Source organism: Megalops cyprinoides, chromosome 14 (assembly GCF_013368585.1).
Source record: "Megalops cyprinoides isolate fMegCyp1 chromosome 14, fMegCyp1.pri, whole genome shotgun sequence".
Classification (NCBI taxonomy): Eukaryota; Metazoa; Chordata; class Actinopteri; order Elopiformes; family Megalopidae; genus Megalops; species Megalops cyprinoides.
In genome coordinates this window covers 2,996,010-3,009,543 of record NC_050596.1, presented here as the reverse complement: position 1 = coordinate 3,009,543, position 13,534 = coordinate 2,996,010, and the positions used below count along the sequence as shown (strand labels likewise).

Below are 13,534 nucleotides of genomic sequence, written 5' to 3'. Positions count from 1 at the left end.
GTAGTGAAATCCGATTGGTTACCAGTAGTTGAAGTTCTCGAGCGGCGGGGTCAAAAGTTAATTGATTTTCTTGCCATGCCGTCTGCCTGTGACTGTCACCCAATGTGTGGGATTATTTAATGTAATTTACATCGATAAATGCAATCCTTGTTAATTTAGGGTGACCATACGTCCTCTTTTTCCCGGACATGTCCTCTTTTTAGGACGCATGTTTTAGGTCCCAAAACGAGGACGATGGTCACCCTTGTTAATTAAACAATCTCACGCTGTAGCTTTCACAAGCACACAAACTACAGACAATCTGCTGTTTCGCAAGCATAATCATTTGCTCTGTTTACACGATTGGTGTCGATTATGCTGTGAATTATTTGGTTTATTGCTAATCAAGGAGGATAAAGGGGAACAGTTTGAAAGTAATGATAGATTTATCTTTCTATCTGTCTATCTGTACATATCTGTCTATCTACAGTATATATTTATCTTTATGTCTATACATGTGTCTATCTTTCTATCTACCTGTCTACTTTTCTATCTGACTGTGTAACTAACCGTGTATCTTTTACTTTAAATATCAAAAGCAAATCATTACAACTACAGTTTCAGTGTTATGCTGAACACAAAAAATGTTTTAAATTCTGTGTTACATTAAGTATACTCAATTTAACAAATAAGCTAATTTTGCATTGGTAAAGGGAAGGGCCCTTATTGTTTTTATATTGTTTTCTTTCTGGCTCGGACTCAGACCAGTATAGGCTAGGTCTGCCATTTTTGTTGGAGTGATTGCGGCCCTATGCTGGCAATGCTGGTTCAGTTTCAGCAGCTGACCCAGACCAGTGTACTTGGGCCGATTCTGGGGCGTCATTCAAACTGGGTTTGGCAAGAGTCTGGCAACCGTACTCGGGCACAAGTTTTCACATGCTATGGAATGACATGGTTAATATATTATGTGACAGCTGCTCAGGCAGAGAGAGAAAGAAAGAGAGAGAGAGAGACTGTTCTAGACGGAGGCAGGTAAGCTGCCAGTTTTTTTATTATCAGATGAGTAGGGATCAGACAGTGCGATCAGTTCGTGTTACTGTGATTTCAGCTACAGTAATGTCAGGCAATGCACTTCACCACATGAGAGGCTGTGATCAGTTTAGCTTCTGGCTTCACTTCCACAGCATGCTCTGTCACAACCCTCACTTTACCAGACTGTACTACTCTAAAAGCCCTTGGGCACATGGTATTGCGATACTCTGCTGCTCTTACATATTGTACAGCACTGTAGTGAGTACTGTGCTGAGCTGCAGATTTAACATGCTGTACTACACTACAGCTCCTTTTGTACATGCTACTATATGTTACAGTAAAGTACTCACATATTGTGCTAGTCCACAGAACATTGTATTGTAGATAAGAGAATGACAGCTATACTGATGTTAAATCAGTGTGTTACAGCAGTGATTGATAAGATTGCTCATTCTGCCTGTCCAATATCACTCAAAGTGATGTTCATATAGAAGTTAAAGTAAGAGCTCACCAGCTGGCCTGTTTCTAATAGTGAATTAATAGACAGTTTAGTCACTTTTGTGTTGGTTTGGTTGGTGTTCAATAACATATTGAGAATGAAACAGTGTACTTTACTCAGAAGTAACCAGACCACACAAGCTCCAGAAAAGTGTCAGTCAAGCCGTCAGTCAAGAACACACCCTTCAGGAGAAACATGAAGTCAGTCAATGTACTAGGTGTCAATCACATGATATCAAAGCAGAATTAAAACCTGGGAATGAACAGGGGATGGAAAACTTGCATATCTGTTTCTACTGGACAACAGTTGTTTGACCACAACATAACTGACTTGGCCAGTGTCTCACTGTAATGGGGTTTAACCAAGACACTAAGTACCATCAGTGGGGCATAATAATTCCCCTGGCAGACCTAGGCACTTTTCTCTCTTCATTACCCTCATTAATCTCATCCAGCAGGAATAGGGAGGTGAGGGGTGCAAAGTGTGAGAGGTCGGGACATGTAGTACAGCAGTCACACTTACCCAGCATATTGAGGGTCCCAATAGTGTTTGTCTTCAGGGTTTTGATGGGGTTGTACATGTAGTTTGGAGGGGAGGCAGGGGAGGCCAAGTAATAGATCTGGTTGACTGTGACAATAAAAACAAATTCTGTATTAGGAAATTGTTAGTTTAAAATGGTTCTGATTTGTATTCCTGCAAGAGACAAAATACATTTGTAAACTAAAGGCTGGTTGCACAGTGAATGGTTTTGAGATTCCTTATGTAATTTTTTGTCAGTTCTGCTCTTTACCTCATGCTCTCATCATTTTTTAAATTGCCAATTACACATCAGGCTTGTCTCACTATGACAACCTCGCATAGGAGTGCTGAAGCAAGACGAATGTAATCCTTTGATACACTCTCATGCAGCCAATGGCTTCTTAACCCTAAAAGTCCCACAGCACACTACTACTACAAGGAAGTTCTGACTGGAGGATAGGCACAGCTACACCTCTACCTCAGCGGGACTAAGCAAAATTGTTCCGTCGCTATGGGCTGCTGGTCATTGTAGGCTAATTACCAATTTGGTCCCAGTAATATCCTACAGTTAAATGTAGGATATTACTGGAATCGAACCCCGGGCTGCACTAGAGATGAGTGCCTTACCAACTGAGCCACTTGGCAGCCATTTCCACCATTTGAAAAGCATTAGATTCAACATGTAGCTGAACGGCTTCAACATTCCATTTTTATTTACTGAGGCAATTGTAGGTTAAGTACCTTGCCCCAGGGTACAACAGCAGGAATCGAGCAGCCCAGCAACCTTTTGGTTATGAGTCCTCTCTTACCACTGTGCCACACTGCTACCCCATATATCTTTGAGTTTAACATCCATTAGCTTCAACAAACTCTGCTCCTGACCTGACATATTTCTGAATGTTCTCAATGCATGTCTATCATGTTGGGAAGCAATCTGCAGGAACCATGTATATCACAAAACATTATTATTTCAGGAAATAAAGTACTAATTAGCAACATCAAAAACAGTTAGCCTACTTGACAATCTTGAGAATCTGTCTTGCATATTGCGATTGTGGACAAGATTAAGACAAGCATTTGAACAAGTTGCAAACAAGGCACTGCTTGGCAACATGAAATCAGAGCAGGTGTCAGAAATGCAAGAGTAGCAGGTGTAAAATTCAAATCCCAGCAAAGCTGTGAGAAATGTTCCACAAATAAAGCATGCAGGATCAGGGGCGCCTGCAGGATTTCATCTTAGGGGACGCACAGTAACTTGACCACGCATGCACACACACATTGAGAGAGAGCTGAGAGAGAGAAACGCCACTGACTGATTAATGAATAATTAAATCTGGCCTACCTATTTGAAGTTTACTCTCCTTCTCCCGGTCGCATCGAATTGTTTGAGCACTTCCTCACAGACCTTTGATCACATAGCCTAAAATATTTCGGGACATTCTAAAACGCTTAACGTGGCTTAATGTTCCAAAACTGCGATCAAAGATCACCAGATTTCTCTCGGACATCTCTTGTTGGAAACACTTCCTCCTGTCAAAAAATCAAAGCCGAAATCCTAGGAGTATGGTCGTTATCTCACGTTAAGCATTTTCCTCTCCATTAACGCCCATAATAAGGAAAAAGCTTAACGTGGCTTAATGTCCCAAAACGGTGATCAGTGATCACCAAATTTGTCTGACATCTCACATGTCATAAACACTATCTCCTATCAAAAAAGCAAAACTGAAACCCAATGAAAGGGGTAACTAGCTTGCGTTAATCCGTTTCTTCTCCATTGACCCCCATTATAAGGAAAAAGCTTAACATAGCATTATGGACCAAAACAGCAACGTATCAGGACTACACTTCTCTAACACGTTTCTGATCATGACCACGTTCAAGAACCAATACGATGACCCCATGGGTTTAATGTAAATACTGAAGTTTTCCCCATAGGAACCCATTATAAAGACACTGCTTGCGGCTGGCCTACAGTTGGCCTATTGGGAATAGCTTAACGCAAATTTTCATGTTTAACCTGTTAGGACATCACTTGAGCTACTGCCTAAACTGGGGTGGTGATCAGCAATGTGTAGGCCTACTGTTGCAATAAGGAACATTAAGGCTTTTCTGCCATTATAAGAAACAAGCTTAACGTGGCTTAATGTACCTATAAACATCGATCAAAGAAGACCAAATTTCTCTCACACATCTCTTGTCATAAACACTTTCACATATCAAAAAATCAAAAATGAAATCCAAGGATTATGGTTGTTATGTTACGTTAAGCCTTTTTTGTATCCCCGGTACTTAATAAAATCGGTGTGTCACAGTTTGTTGTTTGAAAAAGTAGCCTAGCTATAAAACAGTGTGCCGCAAGCTAACTTTAGCTAGCAAGCTAGCAACTAGTTGATACACCTATCTAGTATCTACCTAGGTACACCTAGCAAGCTAATTTCTACTTCGATAGAAATTGAAAAAAGCACAATAAGTTCCAAATGTTAATAAATGCTCACGCTATTACGATCATACAATCCAAAATGGTCTATACTTTAATTCTGTCAGACACAATTGTGTCGTCTTTTACATATATAATACATATATTTTTTTATATTTGGCGGAAAAGCTGGCGCAATAACGTGCCAATCTCCATCAGATACATTATATAGGACGTTAGCTTGGTACCTAATATTAAGTAGCCTACTCATTGTGTAGATTTGCCCCGTTTGTGTGCTGCATAGCTATAATGTGACAGTAGAGTGGGCTGTGGGCTTTCATTTTTTGCCTTAAGAATATGATAGGCCTGCCTTTTCCTGGGTTATGCCTTTACCAACAAAGCGATTGGCCGTTTGGTGTAAAAGCGGGACTTCCGTTAATGCAACCGCCACACGGAGCGTTACGGCCAATGCCATTCATATTTCAAGGAGTGGTCTGTCTTCTCCTTTTTAATGTCTCAGACACACCTCTCTCCCTCAATTTTCAATTTCAAATTTCAATTCTAAAGAGCTTTATTGGCATGACAAATATACACATAGGTACACATCTCTGTCGTGGAGCGCTCACAAATTGGAAATCTCATGGTACGCACTGTGTGTATGTCAGGAGTGACACTATGCCCAAATAGTTCGCCCCCCTAGGGATCCGCCCGCCACAAGAATGCCAGGACAAGGTGAGTAGGAGCAACTCTTTATTTTTTTTAAAAAAACACAAATTTAACACAACACAATTCATAAAATCTGAGACGCCGCTACCCCTCTCCCAACGAAGCCCCTCCCCCTATCTGTCTGTCCACCCCTGTCTGCCCTCCCCGGCTACAAACAGGCGGGAACGCTACCCAGCCGCTCACACCAAAAAAGGAAGAAAAGAAAAAAGAAAAAAAGGAATCCCCACACACACACTTAGCCTCACTGCACACACCCGTGATCTGGCGTCCCCGCCCACCTGGACGCCGGGGGAGAGAGGACTGCTCAATCTCACTACCGAGGGGGAAGTGCTACCGCTGCGGGGGAGGCTCCTCACACGCACGCACGCACGCACACGCACGCACACCACACAAGACGTACAAAACGAAACGAAAATATAAGTGGGGACGTAGCTCAGCCCGCGCCAACAAAAAAAACAAAAAAATTAAATAAACTCCAGACAAAGCCCCCGCGTCACTCCTGCGGGGGCTGGCGGCTCCGGCGGCGACCCACGTCTTCTCCCCGGTAGTAACTCCACCGGCTCCGCGGGATCGCACTGAGGGAGACACAGAACAGCAGCCGGTCAGCCCTCCCTCTCCACCCCGTGCTGGTGACCCACGCACTCTCTTAAGGTTTCGCGGTGCCACCTCCCTTCCAGCTAGGGGATCACCTCCCCAGCACGCGCTTCCCCGGAACCAAGCGTTGTTTTCCCCGCTCCCTCAGGGATTCACCGCTAGAGCCCCTTCGGTCGCCGCTCTTCTGAAGCCGCCTAAAACACACAAACACACTCGCGCATCTCACACACCAAAGCAAAAAACCCAAAAGAAATTAAACAAAGCAAACTCAAAACCCGCTCTGGGTCGCGACTCCCAGAGCTCAAAGAAAAAAACGGCAAACCAAAATAAACCCTAAACTCAGCCGTGCCGGCACGTTCAAAAGAAAGAAATCACAAAAACCTAGCTTCACGCTAAAACCCCGTGTGGGACCCTCCGTCAGCGTCTCTGGCGTGCTACTCCCACTCACCTGCCTAAATAGTCCCAGCGAAATTACACAGACAGGCAACAGGTGCGGAGTACACACCAGGCAGCGAACACCGTCAATTGCCAATTATCCCATACCGAGCCCCCTCGCTCTCCCAGGGAGTGCAGCGCGGTCATGTCGGGAGGAACTCCTGACATGTACAGCCGTACAGCTGCTGGTACCCGTGTGCAGGATTATATAACTGTGCTTGCCCAGTGACACAGTGCTATAAAGCCTTATGCTCCTTAGAATGTGTTCAGGCTAAGGTAACAGGACACATTATAGGAACACACCTAGTACAAAGATAGTGAGTGAAGAAAAGAAAGAAATGAACATCTGGTTCATGTATTGGGAGAATCATATACACAGCAGTGCAAACTGAATGCCAATGCTGCTGATTTAGTAAGTGTTTGTTATGGTAACCCTAGGGAGCTGCAGTCAGGATGTGCCAAAGGATGGCTTTGAGGGTTGGGCTGCTTGGACACTGCAAATAAGCTCCCACCTGTATCACCCACAGCAGCTGCCTTCAGAAGGTGCTCACACAGCACACATAGAGGTGTCCAAATCCCTGAGGCACCTCTTTAGGGTTTCTGCAGCTCACAGTGACAGATATCCATATATAAAATGTTCTTTGGTTTTATTACTTTTTTAGCTCAATTTAGTCTGATAGGTATTAAACAAACCTGGAAAGATAATAATAGCTCCTATTACTTTTAGTTGGGCTCTTTGGTCTGCCATTAGCAATGTCTTACCATGGTGTGATGAGGTAAGGTAGGGTGTGACAGGGTCTGGAAAGGCATGCCATAGCCATAATAAGTGTCTGCTCTTAAGGGTCTCCAAATAAGCCACTGCCATTTTGTGTATTTCAATTCTCAGCATTAAGGTCAACAGTCATGGCAAATACAATGGCAGGCAGACCACACAAAGAAGTACACTTGCCTTCATACAAACTGCTTAAAAGAACAAATGAGCACACACAGGCCCAGAGGTGTAACCATTTTCACAGATTCAAGAGAAACGGCATATCAGTGAATGTAAAATCTAATCTCTGTCTTTTTGTTGTAATTAAAATGTCAAACCTGAAGTGCTCAAAGGTTAGAATGGTAAAGCCACCCCATTAAATGTTATTAAACAGAAGGATAAAAACTTCCCCTCTCTGTAAAGGAGAAGCAAATGAATACCACATAAGAACATAAGAAGATATTATTCAATTCAATTCATTTTTATTTGTATAGCGCTTTTTACAACACAAGTTGTCACAAAGCAGCTTTACATTGTTCCCAGGCCTGAGACCCCCTGAGAGCAAGCCTAAGGCAACAGTGGCAAGGAAAAACTCCCTATCAGGAAGAAACCTTGAGCAGAACCAGGCTCAGAGGGGGGGGGGGCATCTGCTTCTGGCCAGCACTGGGCAGATAGAGTTAGAGACAAGTTATACAATGTACTTTAAGACATTTACGATTGATAGACAATAGTAGTTAACAGCAGAGTGATTATAAGAATGTCTCTCTTGGAACGCAGTTGGCTTTGATGGGCAGGGCAGCGAGGTAGCAGGACTGGAAAACGGGATGAGACGCTTGGGCTACAGCTCCGGACAGGAGCCTGGAGCAGGGATAGGAAGCAAACAGAAAACAGTGGTTAGTGGATGATAAGAATGGCAGGGATGTAGAACAGACGCAGGAGAGGAGGGGCAATGAAAAAGGTGCCAGAGTGCAACAAGGAAAAACCCCGGCAGGCTAACATTATGGCAGCATACCTAGGGGACGGGAGGCAAGGGACCGGCATAGTCATGAGGGCGACCCTAAGACAGTCAACACCAGATCACGGCACATGTCCATGAAAGCAATGACCACTTAGTCCACCAGAAGCTCTATGATCCACGCTAGCACCAGGCCATGTCCCTCAGCTGAAGGATTTACTATATAGATATGCTTTGAGCCTAGACTTAAAGGTGGAGAGAGAGTCTGTTCCCCGAATCTCGGTGGGTAAGCTGTTCCACAGGAGAGGGGCTTGATAGGAAAAGGCTCTACCGCCTACAGTAGTTTTGCCCACTCTTGGAATGATGAGAAGCCTGGCATTTTGGGAGCGAAGGGCTCTCTGCGGAAGATATGGGTGAAGAGGGTCCTTAAGATAGGGGGTGAAAGCCCATTTAAAGCCTTAAATGTGAGTAAGAGTATTTTAAAAACGATCCGGTATTTAATAGGTAGCCAATGGAGAGAAGCTGGAATTGGGGTAATGTGCTCAAAGCGTTTCGTTTTAGTTAAGATTCGAGCAGCTGCATTTTGCACCAGCTAAAGGGGTTTTAATGAGACGTTTGCACATCCTGACAAGAGGGCATTACAGTAGTCTAATCTGGATGTTACAAAGGCATGGATTAGTTTTTCAGCGTCGTTAATTGATACGATTTTCCTGATTTTAGCTATATTTCTCAGAAGGCAGTCCTAGAGGTGTTAGTTATGTGAGTTTCAAAAGAGAGCTCAGGATCAATAACAACACCAAGGTCTTTGATGGCTGCACTCGGGGCAAGGGAGACACCATCAAGGTCCAGTGTAAAATGAGCGAGTTTGCTCCTGATTGAATTTTGGCCTATGACCAATATTTCGGTTTTGTCCAGGTTAAGGAGGAGAAAGTTTCGGGCCATCCAATTCTTTACATCTGTTAGGCAGGCCTCCATGTTTGAAATATTCAGAGGGACATCGGGTTTGACTGTTACGTATAACTGAGTGTCATCCGCGTAACAGTGGAAATTAATGTCATGTTTACGGATGATATCGCCAAGAGGCAACATGTATGAGAAGAGCAGAGGCCCAAGCACAGATCCTTGAGGTATACGATATCTTACTCTGGAACGAGCAGAGGATTCGTTGTTAATGGAGACAAACTGATATTGTTCTGATAGATAAGACCTAAACCAAGATAGGGCCTGTCCACTTATGCCAACCAGGTTTTCGAGGCGGTCGAGGAGGATACGATGATCGATGGTATCAAAGGCTGCACTTAGGTCTAGCAGCACAAGAAGAGAGATACAGCCATTGTCACAGGAGAGTAGAAGGTCGTTGAGCACTTTCAGAAGAGCGGTTTCCGTACTGTGGTGAGGCTTAAATCCGGACTGAAAAACTTCCAAAATGTTGTTAGAGTGTAAAAAGGCACAGAGTTGCTTTGATGCTGCTTTTTCCAGAATTTTTGAGAGGAATGGAAAGTTCGAGATGGGCCTATAGTTTGACAGGTCATTGGGATCAAGATTGGGCTTTTTCAGAATAGGCTTGATAACTGCTACTTTGAAGGGCTGAGGTACGTGTCCAGACGTAAGGGAAGCGTTGATAAGATTTAATAGCGGTGTGCCAATTGCAGGCAGTAGCTGTTTTAGGAAGCAATTATGACGAGCACAGGCCATTCGGCCCAACTAAGTTCACTATTACTATAAGAGAGTATCCAGTACTGCATCAAGTCACAGCAAGGGTCTCTGCCTCAATTTCATGATCTGGCAACCTATTCCATGTATCAATAACTCTTTGTGTAAAATAATACTTCCTTATATCAGTGCGGAACTTACTCTTAACTAGTTTCCATTTATAACTCTTGTTCTACAAACTGAACTCACCCTAAAAAATCTATTATAGTTAACCTTATTGAGTCCTTTAAAAATTTAAAAGCCTCAATTAAATCACCTCTAAGCCTCCTCTCGCTAAGTCTAAACAGGTTAAGTAACTTGAGTCTTTCCTTGTAGCTTTTATATTTCATGCCAGGAACTAATTTAGGTGCCCTTCTTTGAACTTTTGAAATTGAGAACCTCAATATCTTTCTTATAGTGTGGTGCCCAGAACTGCACACAGTATTCCAAGTGAGGTTTGACTAGAGAATTGTATAATTTCAATATAACCTCCTTAGATTTATATTTTACTTTTGGCTATATATCCCAGCATCCTGTTGGCCTTTTTTGCTGCTACAGCACACTGCCTAGATCCTGTATACTCCTGTCTCAAATTGAGAACATTCTAGTTTTTTTCCCCCATGAAGTAGTCTTGTCTAAGGTCCTTATTTCCCACATGCAAGACTTTACATTTATCTAAACTGGATGTCATCTGCCAGGTATTTGCCCACTTTTGGATGCTGTTTAGGTCTTCCTGTATTACCTTAGTTGATTCTATACTGTACGGTTAGACCCCCTAGTTTTGTGTCATCTGCAAATTTTACTATTTCACTACTAACCTCTGCATCAGGATCATTTATGTATATAAGGAATAGCAAAGGCCCCAACACCGATCCCTGCAGGACTCCACTTCGTACAGGACCCTGCTCTGATACAATTCCTCCCACAGTTACAGTCTGCTTTCTATTAGACAACCAACTTCGAACCCACTCAGTGATATCTCCTGTAATTCCTGCAGATTTCATTTTCAATATGAGCCTCTCATGGGGTACTTTGTCAAATGCCTTTTGAAAGTCCAAATAGATAATATCATAAGCCGGGTTGGAGTCCAAACATGCTGTAGCTTCCTCAAAAAAGTCCAGGAGGTTTGTTAAGCATGACCTCCCTCTGCGAAAACCATGCTGGCTATCATTTAAGACACCATTTTGTTGCAGGAATAATTCCAAATTATCCCTAATGATGGATTCCAGTAATTTACATGTGATACAAGTTAAGCTGACAGGCCTATAATTTCCTGGATCAGTCTGGTCTCCTTTCTTGTAGATGGTGCTACATTGCCATGTTTCCAATCATCTGGTATTTCTGCAGTTTTAAGGGATTGCTTAAAAATAACTGTCAGAGGCTTGTAAATCACTAGTTCTCTGAGAACTCTTGGATATATTCCATCGGGGCCTGCTGCCTTATTTGTTTTAAGTTTTTGAAGTTTATCTAGTACTTCTGCATCATTTAAATCAATTTCCTCCATAAGTCTCTGAGAACTGACTGCACTGAAGGCATATGTGAAAACACTTCACTAGTGAAACTCTCCACAAAGTAACTGTTTAGGGTATCAGCAATAGCTTTGTTTTTATAAACCATAACTCCATCCTTATTTTTTATACCTCTTATTTCATCCTTAACTATCCTCTTTCGAGTGTAGTATTGAAAAAAAGTGTTTAGGGTTGCTCTTTGCATCTTGTGCAATCTGTCTTTCAAAACGCCTTTTAGCTTCCCTTATTTGTTTCTTGACTTGAACGCGCATATTTCTGTATTCAAACTTATTACTCTCTGAGACGTTCAACTTGTATTTTCTAAATAATTTACTTTTTTTGTTTCTGTCCTGTAGCAACTTATTCATCCACTGTGGATGCTTCTTTTTCAGCTTCCCTTTTCTCATTTGCGGAATGAATTTATGCTGTACATCCAGAATAATCGTTTTAAAAATGCTCCACATTTCTTTCACAGTTTTACCATCTAGAAGAGGTACACAGTTTATATTCCTTGTATAATCACACATTTTAATAAAATCAGCTTGTCTAAAGTTGAAAACTCTAGCATTGGAGAATGCAGACTTCACTTGCCAAAAAACTTAAAATGTAACTGCACTATGGTCACTTGTTCCAAGTGGCTCCCCTACCTTCGTACTGCAAATTCTATCAGGATTATTACACAGGACCAGATCTAGAATTGTGTTCTCTCTTGTAGGTTGAGTAACAGACTGTATCAAAAAACAGTCATTTACAACATCCAAAAACTCTTCTTCACATTTACCTTGACCTGACCCAGCTTCCCAATTAATTGAAAGGTAACTGAAGTCCCCTATTACTATTGTCTCATCCTCCTGACATGATAGTTTAATATTATCAAAGAGCATACTGTTGACACTGCTGTCTGAGGCCGGTGGCCTATAAGATACTCTGACATTCAGACCCTTTTCATTTTCCCCCAATATTTTAATCTATACAGTATGTCTTCACTAACACCAAGGGGCTCCATTCTTGGAATTTCTTGAATATTAAGATTATCCTTTACATACAGAGCTACACCCCCTCCTCTTCTATTGGTTCTATCTTTTCTTAGCAGCTTGAATCCCTCCACATTATATTCATCCCCTGCACTAAGCCACATCTCTGTGATCCCAACAACATCATAATTGCTATTGTTCATAACAGTTTCTAGATCCAAAATTTTATTTTTATGCTTCTAGCATTTAAACAGAATTTCAGGGTACTGCGTGTGCATTTCCTGTCCTTCCCCTCCACTCCCAGCTGCTCAAAACCACCTCTATCACAGTGCTGCTCTGACTGATTTGCAACCTTGGTTCCCTCACTACTAATAAAATATTTAGCCATGGTGTGTTCTATTCCACCAGTCTGTCTATCCCTATGCATCTCACTATATAACTTCCCTGCCCCCCCAGGCCCTAGTTTAAATAACCCTCTGCTACCCTAAGCATACGCTGGCCCAGTGCAGCAGTACCCCTCTGGTTCATACTGCCATTAACTACATCATTTCTTTGATAAGGCAAAAATTGTTACTATCTGGAGTATTGATGTGAGGTCCTGTTGAGGTTAAGGAGCTGAATTGTACCCCAAAGGTTGCAGGTTCCATTCTTGGGGGTGGGGGGGGGGGGGGGGGGTGCACTGCATGTACAGTACAAGTGGATGATATGCAGGACCGTATTCTATGTGAATAGTCCTGGTTAAAGGTATCTCTAAAGAAAACATGTAATGTAACCTCATTTGTAGTTACCCTTGCACATGTCTATGGTGGTAAGCACAGGAATGGACGCTGGGCCCACCTTCAATGTACAGCGGCTCCACCACATCGTGGTTGATGAGCTCAAAGTTCTCATGGCCGATCCAGTGCTCCACGTTCCGCTTGTGGCCCGTGAAGAAGTTGTCTACCACTGTGACCTTGTGCCGGTCCATCATCAGCTTGTCCATCAGGTGGGAGCCCACAAATCCTGCCCCTCCAGTGATCTGGGTGTAGGAGACTAACCAATGAGAGGATATGTACTATTCCCCTGTGTGACTTCACACATGGCTTATTACAAGCAGCACCACTCCACAACAATTAACATATTGGGCCACACACAGAAACATTTAGTTGCCATTGTAATATTGGATCGTTTAAAAAACATACTGGAAATTATGAACAATACACTGCAGAAGAATTCTAAATTCTTGTATTTTGCCACATATGTAATAAGAATAATGAAATTCTGTAACTATTAAGAATGGAATCATGCACCTACACTAATGTATCAAGTGCATTTAACTACGCTATCTCTTCCTTGAGATGAATTTAATATATTGAGAGTTTGGTGTAATATCTCCATTAGAATAGAAACATATTTTTTTCCTTTTCGTTTTCAAGTAGTAGCTCTAAAAGTAGCTGGTATGCTAGCATTAGCAT

General features: G+C 42.4%; 1 protein-coding gene across 1 annotated transcript in view; it reads right to left on the bottom strand.

Annotated features, from left to right (window-relative positions):
- The window catches only part of LOC118789366 (UDP-glucuronic acid decarboxylase 1-like), a 55,374-nt gene extending 42,324 nt beyond the window's left edge, over nt 1-13,050 (bottom strand). Inside the window, exons 1-2 of the mRNA XM_036545755.1 lie at nt 12,918-13,050; nt 2,035-2,137 (exon numbers count right to left, since the gene is read on the bottom strand). Coding sequence (XP_036401648.1) covers nt 2,035-2,137; nt 12,918-13,050 — 236 coding nt within the window. The remainder of the gene's footprint in view (nt 1-2,034; nt 2,138-12,917) is intronic.
- Between the last annotated feature and the right edge of the window lie 484 nt (nt 13,051-13,534).